The sequence below is a fragment of the Carassius auratus genome, chromosome 7 (assembly GCF_003368295.1).
Source record: "Carassius auratus strain Wakin chromosome 7, ASM336829v1, whole genome shotgun sequence".
Lineage (NCBI taxonomy): Eukaryota > Metazoa > Chordata > Actinopteri > Cypriniformes > Cyprinidae > Carassius > Carassius auratus.
The window spans coordinates 7,619,037-7,640,307 of NC_039249.1; the positions used below are offsets into that span (position 1 = coordinate 7,619,037).

General features: G+C 35.8%; 1 protein-coding gene across 6 annotated transcripts in view; it reads left to right on the forward strand.

Annotated features, from left to right (window-relative positions):
• LOC113105726 (phosphatidylinositol-binding clathrin assembly protein) overlaps positions 1-21,271 on the forward strand; it is a 53,374-nt gene that overhangs the window by 26,599 nt on the left and 5,504 nt on the right. Inside the window, exons 6-18 of one of the 6 annotated variants that reach the window (XM_026266980.1) lie at positions 709-820; positions 2,267-2,373; positions 4,112-4,153; positions 4,609-4,629; positions 8,855-8,940; positions 10,013-10,148; positions 11,941-12,074; positions 14,176-14,273; positions 15,947-16,057; positions 18,274-18,405; positions 18,705-18,735; positions 18,819-18,966; positions 20,132-20,155. In XM_026266980.1, coding sequence (XP_026122765.1) covers positions 709-820; positions 2,267-2,373; positions 4,112-4,153; positions 4,609-4,629; positions 8,855-8,940; positions 10,013-10,148; positions 11,941-12,074; positions 14,176-14,273; positions 15,947-16,057; positions 18,274-18,405; positions 18,705-18,735; positions 18,819-18,966; positions 20,132-20,155 — 1,182 coding nt within the window. The remainder of the gene's footprint in view (positions 1-708; positions 821-2,266; positions 2,374-4,111; positions 4,154-4,608; positions 4,630-8,854; positions 8,941-10,012; positions 10,149-11,940; positions 12,075-14,175; positions 14,274-15,946; positions 16,058-18,273; positions 18,406-18,704; positions 18,736-18,818; positions 18,967-20,131; positions 20,156-21,271) is intronic. The other 5 variants (XM_026266984.1, XM_026266983.1, XM_026266981.1 and 2 more) reach the window with 5 other exon arrangements.

Below are 21,271 nucleotides of genomic sequence, written 5' to 3' on the forward strand. Positions count from 1 at the left end.
TTAAATGTTTTTTGAAATATCCTTCATTGCATTTAGTTGATCAAAAATGCAGTAAAAACAGTAATGTTGTGAACTGATTAACATATAAAACTGCTGTTTTCTATTTTAATATATTATCAAATGTCATTCATTTTTAGTAGTTAATTATTCTGTCTTCAGCATCACATGATACTTCAGAAATCATTTTAACATTTAACGTGGTGTACAAGTAACCTTTCTTATGTTGGAAACCGTTGTGCTGCTTAATATTTTTGTGGGAACCATGATCATTTTATTTTTTCATGATAGAAAGTTTAAATTTATACGAGATCTGAATCTTTTGCCACATTATAAATATCTTTACTGTGATTTTTGACCAATTAAATGCATCTTGCTAAATAAGTTTAGATTTTTCAAAGAAAGTCTTACTGACCCCAAGCTTTCAAATGGCAGTCGGTATGATGATGAAATGCAAGAACATTTACAGTATTAAAAGTCCCTTAGTTTTAGTCATTTCCACTTAGCTTGGATAGATTTGGCGGTTTATAGTGCAGATTGTTTGATTTGTGCCTGTGATTGAAGTTATAATCAGTTCCCTTAAAATCAAGTGACCCTGAATCCCCATGTTGGAAAACAGATTTTAACAGAACAACATTGATGTTTAGTCAGTCCAAGCTTTTTGGTATGATGTGTACGCTCTCCTGTGGATGTGTGGGTTTGTGTCTGTAGGCTAACCCTAATGAGCTGACTAACGGAGTGATCAACGCTGCCTTCATGCTGCTCTTCAAAGACTCCATCCGTCTGTTTGCTGCCTATAATGAGGGTGTTATCAACCTGCTGGGTAAGAGTAATCCACTCCCTTTCACTCTGGAGAGCGTCCTACTCTCACACTCTGCTTTAGGGGTTACTAACGTCTTACTGCTTTCTGAGCATAGAACAGTGCAGTTGAACCACAAGAGCTCAGGTCTTTCTGTATGCTATACATATTTATTACTAGTATTGAGATACTTTCATCCAAACTGAACTGCGTCTGTGTACCACAAATAAGTGTTATTAAATCAATCCTGCTGTTGGTAGAAAACGTTGTGTATATTTTTTTTAATTGCTTGGACCGTTTGTGACCCTGGACCACAAAAGTGTTCATTTTTCAAAATTGAGATTTATACATAATCATTTAACAATCTGAAAGCTGAATATATAAGCTTTCCGTTGATGTATGGTTTATTAGGATCGGACAATATTTGGTCAAGATGCAACTATTTGAAAATCTGAAATCTGAAGGTGCAAAAAATCTAAATATTGAGAAAATCACCTTTTAAAGTTGTCCAAATAAAGTTCTTACCAAAGTATATTACTAATCAAAATTACGTGTTTATATATTTACAGTATCAAATTTACAAAATATCTTCATGGAACATGATCTCCTATGATAATATCCTAATGATTTTTGGCAAATCAATAATTTTGACCCGTACAATGTTTTTTTTTTTGGCTATTGCTAAAAATATACCCCAGTGACTTAAGACTGGTTTTGTTGTCCGGGGTCACACATGATCTATAACCGCTGTTGAATAGGTCTCTCTAGACTAACCCTCAACTTTTCGCAGCATATTTTGATGCCTGTAACTTTAGCTTGTTACTTTTTGGTTGATTCTTATAAAAAGATTTAAATGAAGTGAGGCCAGATTTAGTTTTAGATTTATGAAAGATTAACATTTTATACAATTATTTTTATATATTTTTTCTGCTATTTTTTTTTCCATTTGTTTCTTGCCCTGAATATAGCCACGGATGCTGGCATGGTGCTAAATTATAAGCAAGCAAACATATACCTGAGCAAGTCTTGATTTTGTATCTCAAGAGGAATTGACATCTTCAGAACAACACTGTGTGCGAAACTTGTGCTTTTTTCTTATCTTTGACCTGATATTGCACTTTCATCCATTGTGTGACCCCCTTAATATTCTAGCAGAAACAAGGCTTTAATTCCTCTTCAGCTATTGCTGCGGTTTACTCTGTTTTAGCTCTAATTATTCAGTTAAGTTATTCATTTTTCCATGATTTTTATAGTTTTAATATTTTTTATGTTGTAACACGTCTGTTTAGGTTGATGGTCTAAAATGCATTAGAGTGCTAGCTCTTATATGCCCCTGTCTCTGTCAGACAGCCCAGAGTGTTTTGACAGTCCTCTGATGGGTAATTGCAGTCTTTATCTGTTTGAGTTGCTCTGCTAATCGTTCTGCTCTCCCTCTTTTCTATCTTTTTTTTTTTTGTCCTCCTGTTTCAGAGAAATACTTTGATATGAAAAAAAACCAGTGTAAAGATGCCCTGGACATCTATAAGAAGTTTCTGTACAGGATGACCAAGCTGTCAGAGTTTCTTAAAGTGGCTGAGGTACCAGTGCATGCAAACACACACACACACACACACACACACAGTGCTTTGATACGACAGGTCTGAGATTAGACAAGCTGTTCAAGGATCCCTCCTCTCCCACAATTTATCTCTCTCTCTCTCATCTCTCCATCCTACAATGCTCTGTCATTCATATTCAGTCTGATGTGTGCACAGATGCCATACATTAAGTGTTCTAGCACTGCAATGCATTGCACAGTCCTCATGGATTGTGTCCATATAAACATACATGTGCCTATCCTGCCAGAAGTCATTCGGATGTCACTAGGTTTCATCCTTTGTTTGAGTTGAGGTTGAACTGACCTCTGTTTTGGTTTCTCTGTAACAGCTCCTAAAAATATTGCAACTGGTAAAAAGAGATTTGAAATAAAAGCATAGCATCAATAAAGCATAACATCAGTCTGTTGATTGAGGGTCTCATTGGGTACAACTGTTTAAGTGTATTAACTTGCTAATTACCTGACATACACTACCGTTCAGAAGTTTGGGGTTACTAAGATTTTTTTCTTTTTAATATTTAACTTTTATTCAGCAAAGATGCATTCAGTTGATCAAAAGTGACAGTAAATAGATTTATTGTAACAGTACCAAAAAATTATATATGCAAATTATTGCTGTAAAAATCTTATTTTATGTCAAATAAATTTTGTTATTTTGAACTTTCTATATATACATTTATCAGTTTTTGACAAAGAAATGAAGCTGTGCTACTGCTTTCAACATCGATCAAACAAAGTATTTCTTGAGCACCAAATCAGTATGTTAGAATGATTTCTGAAGGATCATGTGACACTGAAGACTGGATGCAAATGAAATATTCAAAGAATTCACAACTCAAAATATATTAAAATAGAAAACTGTTATAAAGATTTAGAAGTTGTAATTATTTTTCACAATATCTTTTAAAACAATACAAAAATCTTACTGACCCCATATTTTTGAACGGTACTGTATGAAAATTAACCCCCAGCAATCTCCACAATGATTAAAAAAAATCTTAACTCTGTAATCATGAATGACAGGATAAGCTCTGGAAAATCCATGGAAAGTTATTGGTCCAAAGTGTGGGAACCCTGCAGAGAAAGTGTACTCCACTAAGTATGCTTTATACAGTGTGAAATAAGCTGTTTCTCTCCTGTTACCCGTTCTGCGGCCATTGGTGGCTGTTGTTCCTACTGTAGATTTACATGGCGTGAGAGCTTTAAAGTCTCTCTCTCCTTCTGGCCCAGATGTAGATCAGTTTTGTGTTAATAGGACTCTCCCTCGCTCCTCTCTCTCTGACACTGATGAATTCCCGTGCTGCAGCCTTCTTTCTCTCACTTCCCCTCTCAGTCCATCCAGCCAGGCGTTAGACTGGCTGGTCTTATTTCCAGACTGGCTCTTCTACTCAGGGATTCAATATGACAATAAGTCTCTGAGAACAATGTCCATCACCATGTGAGATTCTGGTCTAATTTAATTTCTTTATTTACCCCCATCATTTGTAAAAATCGTTTTTGAATGTTAACCACTCCACACTTCACAGTCAGTCATGTCGAACATTATCAATGTCTATGTCCGTTCCCATTGGTCCTCTGTGGCTCTCGGCATGCCACACCTATGTTATTTTTATTCCTTTCATTTTTAGTCACTGCATGAGTTAATGATCCTTTGTTTCTTCTTTTTTGAATTCCCTCCCCTCGTTTGTTTGTTTACCTTTGTTTTATTTATGACACAGCAAGTTGGAATTGATCAGGGTGACATCCCAGATCTCACTCAGGTCAGTGTACATTTCATTTCCACTTTCTGTTTCTCCTCTACTTCCTGACTACGCTGCTGCTGTCGTCCATTGTACCACTGCTCTCCCTTCCTTCTTCTCTCTGTGTTCCACCTGTCCTCGTCCTTTCTCTGGTTGTCTTACGTGCTGTTTTTGTACCCATGCTCACTGTTTTTTGGATGTTCTGTCTCTCGTTTTTGGTTTAAAATGTCAGGCTTAATATTAATCGCTTCAAGACTTGTGGCTTGACAGACGTTACCAAACACTCCTCTCTCTGTTTAGTTCCCTCTCAAATAGAGATGATCACACTGTTTCAGTATGACTTTGTGGGGTTGCACTAGACACAGTTCATATTTGATGTCTTTGTTTGAGTTTTGACATTACAGAATGGGGTTAACACACTATATTGAATGAGGTTTATTCCCCTGCGGTAACACATTGTTTATTGTTCCTTTCAGACGACTAGAGGATCTTACCTTGTAGGTGGTGGGTTATATGCACTGCTTGTATATGACATAACTCTGCTACTACTAGTGCTGGGGGATCGATCAAATATTTACAACATATATTCAATCATTTTTTGATGAAAATTAGCCAACATCTTTACTGCGGCAATTATTTTTATTTGGCCATCCAATTTATTAGAAACCCGTGCCAGTATTTCAGTTTGCACTCAGTATTATCTAAGTGCAGAAATATTTTAAAATGTAAAAAATATATTTTTTATTTAAATCAGGGGCATATAGCAATTAAACCTTAAATGACTCATAGTACACACAAAACTGATGGATGTTTCTGTTGAAAAATATGTGGGTAATTATTATAGTTTAATAATATATTGTTGCATTGTTCCATATAGTAGAACTGGAATTAAATCAAAATAATTTTTTATTTTATTTGCAAATAAATAATTGAATTATGTAACGTGTAATAATTATGGAAATATCAATCTGTTCTTTTGATAAAAACATTGTTAAAAACATGTTTATTTTTAACATCTTACTGTATTTTGAGTCTGAATCTTGATTTAGTCAAAGTAATTCCGTAAATGAAACGCCATTTTAGAGTTAAATACATATAGTATGTGTTGAAATAAAAAATCTTCAAAAAGTAAATATTGAGGTAAACTTTTTTTTAGCTGTATCTCCCAGCCCTAGTTTCTTTCTGAATGCATCATCTGATTCATCCCTTTAAAACCAGGCTAACTGATTGAATGTGGACCGAACCTCCATTCTTTTCTCTGTCACTTTGCAGGCATGGCTATACATCGCTATTTCTGCTGATCTGAGACCAGATGTTGTCTCTTTATAGTTTGATCAAATATTTAACTCAGATCAGCATAAAAGCAAATCTCCAGCTGGGTTGCATGACTGCTTCATGCTTGCAAACCCCCTGACCATCAAAGTTGGAAAAGATGGAGCTCTTGTGGGAGCTATATGATTTACCCAGTGCCCTGTTTCTCCTTTACATGAAAAAACTGCCCTAAGTTTGTAAGATTGTGATGAAGTACTCATGTAACCTCACTTTGTCCTTTATGTAGCTGCACGCATATCTAAAATGGAGTCATTTAATCAAAAGCCTTTTCGTGCCGTGTCTTCTCCAAGGAAATCAAATCAGACAGGAAGGAAGCAAATTAAAAGCTGTTACACTTTCATCTTTCTTTTTTATTTCACTTCTGTTGGAAGTTAGGAGTAATCTTTAGGCACTTGACGTTCCAATCCAATTCCAAAACGATTCTTGATCTACATTTTTTCCCCACACATGCTATTTGTGGGAAAATAAAATAAGCATGCTCCGAAGGGAGAATAGTGTTACGTCGGAGAATCTTTTTTTTTTTCTCCCACCTCTAGTGAATAGTGAACGTATGACAGAACTAGTAGTGCAAAAAAAAAAGGCACCAAAAGAAAATAAGAAACGATACATTTTGTAAATTAATTAGTCTTTACTGTTAATTATATCTATATCTTTATCTATATATTGATCGATCAATAGATATAATTAGATTTTGTATTATGAATAGATTAGATTATATATAAATATAGACAGAACGAATATTGGACAGCTTCCCCTTTAAGACTGAAGTCCAAAATACAGTTTCATATGCATTTTCTTTTTCAGCTGTTTACTCTGTCTTATACGGTGCCTGGAAATGACATGGTCAGTTCACATAGTTTTGTCATGGCCACAACACAATAACTCGTGGAAACGTGATATGTTGTGGCCATGAGATATTAATTAATGGGAACGTGATTTTATGTCGTGGCCACGGGATCATTTTGTTGAGGTAATAAACATCCTTATGTCGTGACCTCAAGATGCTATGTTGAGGGAATGTTTTTTTTTCTCATGGCCACAAATTTAATGCATAAACAAACTGTGTGACCATAGCAACCCGGGAATATCAGACATTTATTCATTAATATTTTACATTGAAATAAACAATAATAATAATTATTATGTATTATTAAAAGACCATAATTATAAATATTTTAATGTTTTGTTTGAATAAATCATTCACGTAGTTTCGTTTTGTGAATGAAAACACAACACAATTTATCATCACACATCGGCATAAATACAATCATAAAGTAAAAACTTTATTGGCATAATTGTCAGATTATGAGCGTGTTGTGTTTTCATTTACAAATGAAACTACGTTAATGATTAATTCTTCAACGAAACACTCTAGAATTTAAAATTATGGTCTATTAATTAGCCGAAATAAAATGAAATGCATGTTAAATTTAAACTGCATTCACTCAAAAACTCCAGTCAGCATAATCAAAGCTTGATTAGTATGTCGAGCATTTACAGTAGGCTATTATTTTAAAAAAGTATTCAGAACGTTGAGATCGAAATGAAGCAAAACCTTTTTATAAATTAATATAAAATACCAATAATAATAATAATATACAAATATTATGTGGAAAAGAAGATCAGTTAATGGACTTAATTTAGGATGGACAAAAATGTTTTCTTCTAGGCCTATTTTATATTATGCATTGTTTGTAATATTTATTAATGATAAACTTAATTTGAATGCTGACTATTGCATGTAATAAAGTCCGGTAGCCATGGCATATGGTTAATATAATAATTTAATAATGAATTATTTTCTATAATAAATAATATAAGTTCTTAATTCAGAATAAAATAAATAATAAATCTCATAATAGAAACCTATTGTCTTTTTATTTTGTACATCCGAGATGTATATCGTCATATCGCACAGTCCTATAGTGTGGAAATGATACATTTTCCCGCTTAGCTGAAAGGTTCGTTTTTAGTTCTTTTTGTGACCCTGGACCACAAAACCAATCTTAAGTGTTCCTGTAGCTCAAGTGGTAGAGCATTGCGTTAGCAAGCGCAGGTTGGGGGTTAGGACAATTTTTTGACTGAATGCAATGTAAGTCGCTTTGGATAAAAGCGTTTACTAAATGCATTAATTTAATTTAAGTGTAAATTTTCTGATAAATTTTCTGAAAGCTAAATAAATAAGCTTTCCATTGATGTATGTTTTATTAGGATCAAGGCCGAGATGCAACTATTTGAAAAACTGGAATCTGAGGGTGCAAAGAAAATCTAAATATTGAGAAAATGTTTTTAGAGAAAACTTTTAGAGTTATACAAATTAATTCTTAGCAATGCATATTGCTAATAAAAAAATTCAGTTTTGATATATTTACTGTAGGAAATGTACCGAATATCTTCATGGAACATGATCTTTACTTAATATTCTAATGATTTTTGACATTTAAAAAAATCAATAATTTTGACCCATATAATGTTATTTTGGCTATTGCTACAAATATACCCCAGAGACTTAAGGCTGCTTTTGTGTTCCAGGGCACATTTGAATTGCAGACTGCTGCATATGTGTTTTTCCTCTCTTTTGGCTTCTGTTTTCAGTGGAATGCATTAGACCCAATCTGCCCTCTCAGCAATGTGGAGAAAAAGCCAACCTAGATCAGATCCAGACACGTTGGCCAGCGCTGCCAGCAAGGCACAGTCAAAGAGCTTTCCTTACCCTAAGTCCATAAGAGCAGTTTATACACGGGTTGTCTGCTCTGAAAACTTGGCACCAAGCACCTGCTCTTTTCACCAACCATGAGCTCTGAGCTTGTCCTAACATTTGCTCTCATTTGAATGAAGCAGCACGGGGTGTGTGTGCTCTTAGGTGCTAACATACTCATCCTGTGTTTGCTGATGTGGGACCTGTGTTATGCTTCCTCTTGTAATTGTTGAGATAATTCTTTTCAAAAGAAACAAATCCTAGATCGATATAAAGGGCTCAGAGGAAGGTTTTAGCTAGATTTGCAATTCAGCACCAGAAACTCTTGCAGAAACCCCAGAGTACTAATTCAAAAGCCAATGTAAAAAGTTTAATGTCATGGTCCAATAATGAGTTATATCAGTGACCTCATGGGTATGTCTGTCATTTGAGGTTTGAATCTTCCAGTGTGCATGTCACTTCCTCTCTTTTGAATCCGTACTCTTCCTCTCTCTTGTTTTATGTGCTTGTTTATCCTTTGCCTGTGCGCCTCTTACTAATTGCTTAAAGCATGCTCCTGTTATTATTTGCTGAAACTTAGGTGGATCGAGTGGGTGAATGTGTAAGTGTGTTTGACCGTGAGAGTGTGTACTCTTTTAAACTGGATCTGTATGTTCTCCCTGGAGTTCTTGACCCTTCTCTTTCTCCTGCAGGCTCCCAGCAGTCTCTTAGAGGCTCTTGAGCAGCACCTGGCCTCTCTGGAGGGAAAGAAAACCAAGGAGCTCTCCGCCGACAACAGGTACGAAATCCTACAGTGCTAAAAATAAATAAATAAATAAATATAGCTTCACACTGTAAAACACTGTTTGGGCAAACATCTGTGAAGACATTCACTAAGACATTCTAAAATAAATCCTTATAAATTGAGTGGATTATTCCAAGTCTTCTGAAAAACATGATAACTTTACATGATTTAATGTAGTAAGTATTGATCAATGCATCTTACATAGAGCTCATTAGATACTGTATACACAGCCAATGCTCCACCAGTGAGGTCTGGTCTCGCATGTCCAACAAGCAAGGTAGCTGAGCTTCCATGTTTGCCATATTAATCAGTGAATTCGACAATTTCCATTCTTCATTTCCATCAGCAGGGGAACAGCAATGGTGCTGAACAGATATACCAAGAACATTTTTATTTATTCTTTTGCATTTTTAAAATGACACCTGATCTCCTGCTGAAATTCTAAATGAAAACATTTTAACATGAAAAACATTGATCTGTGAATTCCAATATTCACTGACATTTGTGTGTATATATTAATTGAAATGGTAACATGTGATTATTCCTCTTTCTTGTTATACCTGTTCATGCATTTTTGTATTCACTGCTATTACTGTGCTACACTGATAATAATAAATATGACAAATTAGTGTGAAAATGAATGTGAATGAGGCATATTGAGTAGTGGGCTAGGTTGTAATAACCTGGTGGTCATCATAGTGTAATACCCACTTTGTTTAAAATAAAATGCCTTTTATTAGGCTAATAAATCTCATTCTTCTAATGTGAGTTTACATTGTTTTGTTTTTTAAACATCAACCTTTTTTTATTACTTTGAAGATAAGACAAAATATGTAGTCAAATGCAAGTTCCTGTATATGCTGTATAAATCCTCTTAACGTCACAAGCCATATGTTGAAGCACTTGATACAGCAACAACAAACCATTAGCAAGAGATTTATGTACAGCCACATACTGTAAGATATGACTTTTATTGGCTTGTGTAGAGTGTTAAATTAATCGGGTCCTAAATAAAGAACTTATAGGAAAGTCTCACTTCTGTGCATATCTGTGTTTTTCTCTGTAGAGCCAACACTCTGTCCAATGCAGTGTCGTCCCTCTCCAACACGGGCATGTCCTTCTCCTTCTCGTCCAGCAGGATGGATGAGAAGGAGAAACAGCTGGCCCTGGAGGAGGAGCAAGCCCGTCTGCAAGCTCTCAAGGTGGGTTACAACCTATCCCATTATTTTCTGTGAATGAACATGTTCTAATTGCCAGTTAAGTTTGAAGTGTGGACAGGAAGTAATGTTAGCTGGTTCTATTTAGAGAATAAAGAGAGCATACAGTAAAGGCATATCCCAGCTCCACCCAGAGATGTTTGTTGCGACTGAGATTTGGCAGAATTCAAGCTGCTGTTCTGGGAACATTTTGTTCTACACGTACAAGTGTATGTGTGTTTACACATTACGCCCTTGTACCTTCAATGATTAGCCTGCAGCAGTAAGTGGTCAGCGGGGTTAATCGAACCTCTCCGTCCCCATCAGGATTTACTGTCATACCTAGTGGGACACAAATACTCACACCAACACACACACGCAAACTGGATGACAGGAACGTCATTGGTGTGGAATGTATCCTCAGCTGCACCACAGCTCTGTATCTGAATAGTTCAAACATTCAAAGCAATTTCAAAGTCCAACATCAAAGTATTTACACAGCCCATGTTCAGATAAGTTTGTGTGAAATTGAACTGGTGTTTTCTTTGTGATTGTCGTGTTCTCAACACTCCACAGTGCTGTCACTTTCTTTTTCTGTTTTCTTTTCTTTCCACATTTTCTTGTTGTTGCAAAGGGCATAAAACCTTGCCATGTCGCAACCTACTTCCTCTCTAGAGGAACTAGAATCTAGGGCTGCACGGTTTAAAGAATTAAATTGAATTTGTTTTTTCTGATTAGGAGTTAAAATCTAAAATGTGATTTAAAGAGAAAAAGTTTTAGGTTTGCTGCTTTATAGGGCTGTGCAATTTGGCCCAAAATGTTGTGTTTTATCTACCAGTATGATGATACTACTAATAATAATGTACACTTTTAATAATATAATTATATATAAACATTATTATACACAATAATTATTGTTCTTGTTGTTATGATAAATAGTTCTTATTGATCTTTAATTGTTATTGCTAAACAAAAATGATTGAACAAGATAAGTTACTATTGTAATATTTCACAGTAAAGGAGAAAATAAAAAAAATAATATAATAACTTTACAGTACAATTGTACAATTTAAATGACTAATATTTATGCCCATCTTGATTCATTTTCAGATGTTAATCCATCAAGCTTTTACTTTGGCAGAAATCCACAAGTAGCTCTTTTCTTTTGTTGACAACAGTCGGTTTAACTGTGCTTTTCTTTGAATTCTTGGGAAGATGGTTGACACATGTTGTATTCCCAAATGCATGATGAAAGTGACTTGAACTAAATGTAGAGAGAAAATGTAGAGGTTGTGTGGAGCAGTTTTTGCTGTGACCAATGTCACAGGATCATGAGCTGCTCACATGTAAAGAACAGTATGCCGGTAAAACCAGACTTGACTTCAGGTTTTGGTTGGAGGTCTGATGTCAAATAGTTGTGCTCTAGTGAGTTGCTTAGATTTATTTACTTTTTTTTTTGTTCTTTTCATATGGTTGGTCTAAGCTGTTCAGGTAGTTGATGTTTTTGAGTCGGTTGCTCGTTTTTGTCAAAGGAAGTATGACCTGGGAGATCTTCTCTGACTTCAGCCATCTCTTCTACAGTACACACACACACACACACACACAGAGTATATCTGAGCTGTAGCTGACTGGCACTTCAGCTGCCTGAGTGGCTCTAATCTGTCTGATTTCACAGAGCTCAGCTGAAGGAAATAGTCTCTTCAGTGACCATCACAGGAGGAATGAGCCGAACAGCCCAGTCTTTAAATGCTTAATGTTCTCTCTAAATGTGTTCTTCCTGTGTTTTGTTGTTGTATAGAATCAGCATCTGAAGGAGATCAGCATACAGACCCCCTCTGCCTCTCCCAGCACTCAGTCTATGGGTAGTGCCAACAACCACACTGCGGGCATGGACCTGTTCACCAACACCACAAGCCCACCTTCAACAAACAGGTCACTAACATGCTGTACAGGACTGCAAAACGCGTTTTGACACAAGTGTGTGTATTTAACCGTTCAAGGCCTATAAAATGGCAAAAATAACTTAAATACTCCTGCGCTCTATGAGCAACGTCATCATGTGCACGCGCCTCTCTGGCAGGATGATTTATAGTAAAATGAGTTCTCTTTTGTTGCTGATTGCATTTCAGTGGCTTAAAAAAAATAGTTTTAAACCGTTTAAAAATGTGTGCAGATGATACTGTACATTTTTGTGACCGTGAAGCACAGCAATGTCATGTGAGCGTGTAACTATGAAAGAGACAGTAGTTCAAAATCCTTACAGGGGTATATCGCCCACCCCTACGTACAGTAAAACAAAGCTCAGTGAATATATGCTATGCTATATGGTCTGAAGCCTGAGATTTTGGGATTCAAAATCAATTTAAATTTAAGATTCTATATATTACTTAGTAACTTGTGACATTCATAATACGAACTTTTAAATATTAAAAGTCACATTTCCTTTTCTTTTTTTCTTTTTTTTATTGAAGCACAAGATACTTCTCAAAATGTGTTTTATAACATGATCAAATTCAAAATATATATTGACAAAGTTATCTATTCATAAATAGATTTCCACTTTAAATATTATATTTATTTAGATATTAGTTCAGTGTTTCAACATCTTACATACTGTACAAAACTGCAAAGTTACATTTTGAAGTAATTCAGTAGATGTCTGGTAGTCCTCTAAACTCATTTGATGTATTTGACAACTGTTGGGTTGTTTGCTGGTTTTAAACCCTGTTGGCATCAAGAATCTCATGGTTGTGGCAGTTGCCTTGCTGATGATGCAACTCTCACAACAGGATGATTGTTGTAAGAAGTGAGCAGACCGAATCTTTTCAGCATGTCTGGCTTTTAACATTTATTTTGAGGTGTTTGTCCTTTTTTTTGACTCATAGAAACATGCCATTGGTGAGAATGAAAAAGCCTTTGTACCATGATTTAAAAAGACCAATCCGTGACTGTGCAGTGGGCTCAGTAGTATCTCTTAATGTAGCCTCCATTATACTTGTTAGATGAAAGAACTGAGCCTTTCTGCTTCAGTTTCCTTTACATACCCTTCAAAGCCTTTACACAACACGCAAAGACTGAAAAACAGCATATTTAGACTGTGCTTTACACTATGTGTGAGAGAGGAGGGAGTACTAGATGTCAACGTCTACAGAAAAAGGACACGTCATTTTGGGGTGAAATATCCCTTTAAATGTTTTTGAAAGAAGCGCACTTATGCTCACCAGTGCTGAATTTGTTTGATAAAAATATAAACAATATAAACAGTAATTTACAATTTAAACTCTATTTTAATTAGTTCTGGTCAATGATTAATCTTGATTAATCAAATCCAAAATAAAAGTTTTTGTTTGTATAATATATGTGTGTGTACTATGTATATTTATTATGTATAAATAAAGACACAAATACAGTATATATTAAGAACATTTTGTATTTGCATGTATACATTTATATTCATATAATTTATATTATATGTAAATATATTTAATATCTATTTTATTCTAAAATGTATGCATATATGTGTGTGCATTTATATATACATAATAAATATGCACAGTACACACACATTTTTTTTATACATAAAAACTTGTTGGATGCAATTTATTGTTGCCCAGCACTAATTTTAATATATTATAAAATGTTAATTATTTTTGTGCAAGTCATAATAGTTTTTTTCATGATTCTTTGATGAACAAAGTTCAAAAGAACCGAATTAAAAAAAAGAAACCCTTTTTAAAAGTATTTACTGTGACTTGCCAGCTTAATTGAATTGCTGAATAAAAGTTTTCAGTTCTTACAAAAAAAATAAAAATCTTATTGTCCTCAAATATTTGAAATGGGAGTGTTGTATTGTTGCATCCATCAGATGTCTTTTGATTCTTACTTAAAATCTACTGAATATATAGCTTGAGAACTTATTATTTTAATTGAAAACCTTCAAATATTGTTTAGCATAAAATGTTGATTGTATGAGATCTGTGAGGTAGAATTTAAATGTTTAACTTTTGTACTAAACTCTCTTTCTCTTGTACAGCATGCCGAACCTCAACAGTGACTTGTTTGACCTCCAGCCTGCCTTCATTCCTGCTGTGCAGAGCACTCCTATCTCCACCGCCAGCAGTGCCTGGGGAGGTACGGCCCACTCCACCCACACACATACACCCAATCACCGGTGCCACATCTATCGTTTTACCGCTTTAGATCACTGACCTTTAATTTAGTCCCTGAAAAATCATTAGAACAGATCAATCCTTTGTTAACTTGCAGTAAATGTTCATCTAATTATCTGTTTGTTCACTTGCTAGTTCATTCCTATGTTTCAAATACTGTTTGGTGAGATAATGGTATATAGATTGTTGGGCCAAATACAGCTTTTTATGTCATCAATGATGCCTCAAAGAGCCGAAAAAAGCAGCTTGCTAGGTTTTGCAACCCAACCAATGTTTTGTGATTGTGGTCTCCATCCATACCCATCCTTCCTGGGGTTAGAACAATGTTTTCTAGATATTCCCAAAGCGTGACTGATTTGGATGCTTTTCCGCTGAGGGATTATCGCTCTGGTTGGGAGCTGTGTTGAGTGTCAGAGGTTCATTTTCAGCACTTCAGCACATCTGCTGGGCTTGTGTGAATTGAGGACACAAGGTGCAGAGTGTAGACACACTGCCAGGATTTGTAGGTCACAGCATGCACTTGGAGCGTGCGCTTTACAGCTAGTTGGCAGGTGCGCCGAGGGCTAGCCAGATGCACAGCGAGACTCAGGTCTCCAGAGACCCACATATACTACTAACAGCGCAAAGACACAGCAGTGTAGACAGATGGAGGGATGAGGGTTTTGTTTTTTAAAAAAGAGAGAGAGAGACTGCTGAGTAATGAGCAGAGTAATGAGAAAGAGCCAGAGGCACAGATTTAAGCTGTAAATTATTATTTACATAAGAAATCATGGAATAATGGGAATCCACCAAAATTTAGGCAGTTTTAAGTGCTTCAGCTGAAAATGGTATTAAATGACATTTTCAGACAAAAACCCATTTAATAGCATTCTCAGATGGATGGAAACTGTTATCACAATCTTTATTGTAGAGGAAAAAATATGCGTGTAAAAAGGTCCAGGTTTAACTGGGCTGCAAAAAAAATTATATTGTGATTTATTTTGACACGTTGTGACATGATGAACATTTTTTGTTAAAAATTGTTTGCTGTTGAAGCAAAAAAACATAAGATTGCTTTTGAAATGGCGTCTACAAAAACGACAAACTAAATAGAGTAATAAACCATTATTAAGCCTTATTGTTACTCTGATTGTATTTAGATTAATTTTGCAGCACTCGAATCAATCTAAAAGGTGGCAACTTGCAAGACAAAAGGTCATGTATACTTCCATTCAAAAGTTGGGGGATTTTTTTTCTGGACTCTTCGAAGTACAGAAAGTTAAAAGTATGAATTATTTGAAATGGAAAACTTTTCTAACACTACATAAATATATTTATTGTAACTTTTGGTGAATCAAATTATTAAATGAGAATTACAAAATTATTATTTTATTATTTTAATCCTACTGACCCCAAACTTTTCTGCAGTAGAACAAATGAGACATACAATATGTTTGGTAATTTGAACTTAAATTTGAAATGATAATTTTGGTTTTGGTGCGTCACTCTCATGCAGTCAATCCTGACCTACTAAACAACTGCAAAAGTCATCAGAATTCATCTGTCAAAAGATGAGGAAACAACACAGCACAACAAGCATGTGTTGTGTGACATCTTTCCATCTTTACATGTTTTGTATGTGTGTGTTACTCTCAGGTCTAGAAAGCAGCATTCTTCATCCCATGACTTCCATGCCCACCATGAACGTAGGATTTGATGCTGTATTTGGGACTAAAGCTTCCAATTGTGATGTGAAGCCATCAGCTGGTAAAATATCTCACACGTGTGATTATTAATAACTGCGCTTATTAATCTCTGATGGTTTGACCCTTGCCGCGGTGCTTTATGACTGCAAAACTTAGTAACCTTCACCCTAAAACAAACCTCTTCTGCTGGTTTTGCTGTATATGGTGAGTTTGTGGAGCTTTGCCGCTGGAACGCTGAAACAGACTGTGCAGCCGGCTGCAGCACTTGCCCGTCTGACTCGGTTCTGGAGGGATTGGGAATGTTCTTTGGGGGCGTGCTCATGCTTTTTTCCTCTCCACTTACTCACTTCGCTGCTCTGTGGTTGAGGACAGTCTGTTATCATCCCTTCATCCATCTACTGTGTGTGTGTGTGTGTGCGCGTGAGTTAGTGGAGGCTGTGTGCTGACTGGCATTTTTCTCCATCTGTTAATCGCCTGTCGCCACGCTCCTTATCTGAACACAGAACAGACGCACACACATTTCCACTCACCAGTACATCCACTCTCTGTCTGCCCCATCTTCCTTTTTTTCTTTCTTTGGCCCCTCTTACCCTTTGCTTCCCCCCTCCCCGTTCCCTCTCTTCTCCTCTCTTTCCTGGGTTATGATGGCTGATCTGATGTGTTGAGTGAGGTTTTGTTTTTTGTTTTTTTTTGTCTTGGCCTCCTTGTTCCTGCTGGCGAAGCAGGAAGTAGAACTGTATAAATATGGCATGTGTCAGCAGACTGTCTCTTTCTTTCTCTCATTTATTGAAAGAATTTGCAAATAGATCAGTTTTTTTTTTTTTTTTAACATTTGAAACCAGTTGCCTCTTCAATTAATGAAACCTGTCAGCTGTTTGAAAGTCAACAGTAAATTGCATTCACAACAGTGTTGTTATTTTTAATATTTATGTACTGTTACAGTATTGTTACCATTTTGTATTAGCCTTTATTTTTATAACTTCAGTTTTCAGTTTAATTTTGGGTTTTGAATTTTTTATGTAGATTTTTCATTATTATTGGTTTGTTTCTATATTTTAACTTTAAGCATAATATTTGTTTAATTATTTGCCAAGGCAAAAGAAAAAAAATGTTTTTCCTCTAATATTTGAATTTTATTTCAGTTTTATTTTAGTTACCAAAAACTAGTTTCAATAGTATTTATGAAAATAGTGGGCAATCCCGGGGATAAGTTGTCAAAAAGGTTTAAAAAAAATTGCGCATACTGAAGGTCAAGTAAATTTTTGAGAGCATTGACGTATTGTAATCACTATTGGTAAGATTTTAGAAAATGTATGTTCGTCTGCAACAATATCTAAATAGCTGTTGGTTAACATTTAATCAGTAGCCTGTGTGCTCCAAATGAAAAAAAAAATCAAAGTCTGAGAGTTGTTACATTTTATTTAAAGACTTCAAAGGCATTTTCCTCTTTGAAATAACATGCACTGATTAATCATCCACAATAAGACGAGAAACATGTATTAAGAAAAAAAGAAGCAATTTTTTTTACAATATTATGTCTCCATAAGGAGAAGAGTAAGAATAAAGGGGATGACATAATTTTCCAGTTTCTTTAAGGAGCCCTGTTGTGTTATTTCCGCTTGGATCTCAGGGTGGTTCCTCCCGTCCTGACCTAATGTTCTGCTCTAGATCTCTACAGGTCTTTTGTCATGCCGTGAGTGGCCTCACAGAGGCTCATCCCTGCTGTTAGCATCATTATAAACATCAGCAGGACTGCAGCACGCTTTCTTTCGTCTCACTCCTGTCTCTCTGCTCTATAACACTTATGGCCTAACCAGGCCTGATGCGACAAGTTTCCAGCAACAAGCAACTTAAGTGCCCACATTGAAAGCATAACGGCTGCGTGATGTGATGCTGTGACATCCATCGAGAGTGTATTTGATGTTTAATGTACAGTGTACATATTGAGATTTTGCAATGATCCTGTTTTTCCTTCTTAAGTCTGATATCTAAACCAGCATGTGCTATTACAGAGTACTAATCTGTACAAATTACATTTTATCCTTTCAGCTAACCTTAACCATGACCAACACACAGAAACTAATTTGGTTTAGTCAAGTCTAACTGATATTCAATTCTTATAAAAAGGTCAGCAGTGCAGAAATATGTAACCTTTATTGCTGGTTGCTTGTCCTGTCGCTTCTGGTTAGGTGTCAGTCTGCAGCAAAAATAAATGGTTTGCCACTCTCGTAATATTTAACCAATGGAATAATAAAGGTTTTCTGTCTTTTTTCTCAGGCTATGATGCATTAGGCAACTTGATGAAGCCCACAGTGACGGTTCACACTCAGGCGCCGGTCATGGCTTCTCATACAGGCGGTAAACTGTTGGCCAATGACCTGGATTCGTCCCTGGCCAACCTCGTAGGCAGTAAGTCCCTCTTCCCCGCTGCATTATTGGTCTGTTTGTGTGGCTTTCATTATTTACTTGGTCATAAGTCCCAGACCTTCAAATTGCATTTGTGCTACTCTACTGAACAGAGAGTCAGCAGCCATATGGTGCTACACGCTATGTGTGTGTGTGTGTGTGTGTGTTGAACAGATATGAATTATACCCAACCTAGGGGAAATGAATAGGTCTCTGATGCCTCCAGTGCTGAAAGTCTTCCAGTATTACGCTGATGTTGGGCTGTTCTAACAGTCTCTTTCTTTTTCACGCTCTCTTTTTAGACCTGCAGTTTGGGGGAACACAAGGCAAAAAGTGAGGATTTACATTTAATTATTGAAGTCAGTTCATTGTAAAAAGAAGCAGTGTTTAGACTCTTTGCATGTGATTGCATGCAGGTCTGATATGTGGACTCAGCCTGGAGAGAAGAAGCTGACGGGTGGCACTAACTGGCAGTCAAAGACAATGAGCAGCACCACTGCCTGGAGCCCCGCCCCCTTGCCACCTGCTGCCATGCCACCTGCCGCCATGCCCGTGCCACACATGGTAAGAACACACACATGGACACACCAATCACCAAAGCTGCATTTATTTGGGGAAAAAAACAGTAGTCATACATTTTACATCTTAACTCCTTTCTGAAAATCTTTCTTATTATTTATGTTGAAAAGAGTTTTTGTTTAATATTTTCAGTCATACATAACAGAAATTTTTAACCAAAGTTCTGCATTTATTTGAAATATAAACCTTTTGTATCGATATAAAGTGTTAACTGTGACTTTTGATCAAATGAATGCATCCTTACTGACCCCTAAACTTTGAGTTGTAGTGTATATTGAAACGATAATACTTGATTTTCAATACACTTGATTTTGATTGGTCACTTGCAGATTTCTGCAGTCAGTTTGTTTCTAATAATGTCACTAAACTTCGTATTTGACCAGGCAACTGATTTCTTACATCTTTGTGCTTTGCGGCACTCTTTCTTCTCACATAACAATAATTTGCATGTAATATTTCATGTCCGTTTATTTATTAGTACTGTAATGAACAGTCATCTGGCCTTTATAGCAAAATAAACTACTTTAAAGTATGAATGGGCCTTCGCTTTGTTTCCCTGTGACCGAAAAACATTACATTTATCCATTACTTAATATATACAGACATTCTTGCATGCATAAACATTCTCATCCACATGCAAACGTAATTTCAAATACTCTTAAACTTACCAACCTGAAGGAATCCATCTGTTGTAAAGTTCAGTTCACACCAAATATCCAGATTTCATACACTAGAATTCAGGAAAATTTTTTTTTGCATGTTGTGCTATATTGTGTAGCTCCAGGAAATATGAGTGTGAGTGTGTTTCTTGTTCTCAAGCGGTGTGTATTGATCTAGTCAGGCAGGTGATGTGTTAGTCTGTTCTGAGATGAGTTTTCACTGTTTACATGTGTTTTATGGCCTCTCTTGCCCCTCTCTCAGGGCGTTCAGAGTAGATTGACCTCTGAACTGCTTGAGTTGAGAGAGAGCAGATGTCTGTGAATAACTAACCTTCAGTGTCTCTCTCTCTGTCCCTCTCTTCCTCCACCTTTTCTGTGGTCTGCATCTTTCTGGCCTGTTTCTCCTCATGTCTGACGTCTTCAACTCTCCTCGCTCTATCTGCTCTCTATGTTTCTGTCTCTCTCTATCTTTCTTGTGCTTAACCCGGCAGACTGGAATGTTCTATACTAGTTATGTAAGTACCTCCTATAACTGACAGTTCTATTATCTTGAGTATCGTTTACGCGGGATCGATTCTCTCTTACACATTATCTCTCTTATTCCCTCACTTATACATTCTCACACCTTATTGCTTGATTTCGGTCTTCACTTATTTGGTTCATTGTGTAAAATTGTCAATAAATTTTGTTGAATCGTGGGTGAAAATGGGCAGTTAATTGGAACAATTTTTGTATCTAAATGAAAAAAATCTGGTTGTACATGTGCTTTAAAGTGAAATACAAACCACTGTCAAAATATAATCTTGTCTTATTTGACATGTTCTTTAATTTATTTTAAGTTAATTACAGCACTATTGTATATATTTTAGATATCGGTGCATCCTTACCTAATAATACTAATAATACTAATAAATGATAGTAGAGCTGTTAATATATATGGTAATTGGTAGTTATTTATATCATATGCATAATGTATGTGTATTATATAACTTATTTTAGCTTGTTTACCACAGTGACTCTTGAGACTAATTAAAAACAATAGTTTGATGTTTCTCTGTAACTAGATTTCTCAGACTGTAGGAATGGGCTAAATTTCTACTTTGTGTGAAAAGGCCTTTACTGTAACTTCCAACGTCCTCCGACTTCCAAAACCCTCTATATTCCTGATAAACACAGAGAATGTCATATGTTGATTTCCCTGTGACATATGAATGTTTGTTCGGTCTCTCATGCCCTTTCTGTAGCATTTAATGTATTCATCTTTTTGGAGCTTTGACTTGCAAACCAGACTTGTGCAAATGTGTGCGTTTGGGGGCTGCATCTTACATCTTATGTAACCTGTTTACCATTCAAAACTGATGAATACAGTACATCATTTGTGCCAACAAATCAATGCTTGCCATTTTCTGAATAAAGTGCCAAATAAGGTTTTAGGCTTTTAAGTGAGTCTCCGTTTTTCAGGTAAGTCTTTAATTTAGGAAAAAAATAATTTCAGACATACTCTACCGTTCAAATAATTGAGCTCAATATTAATTTAAAAAGAACGGTTTTCTATTTTAATCTGTTTTAAAATGTAATTTATTCCTGTGATTGCAAAGCAAAATTTTTCGCAGACAGCCTTTAGTGTCACA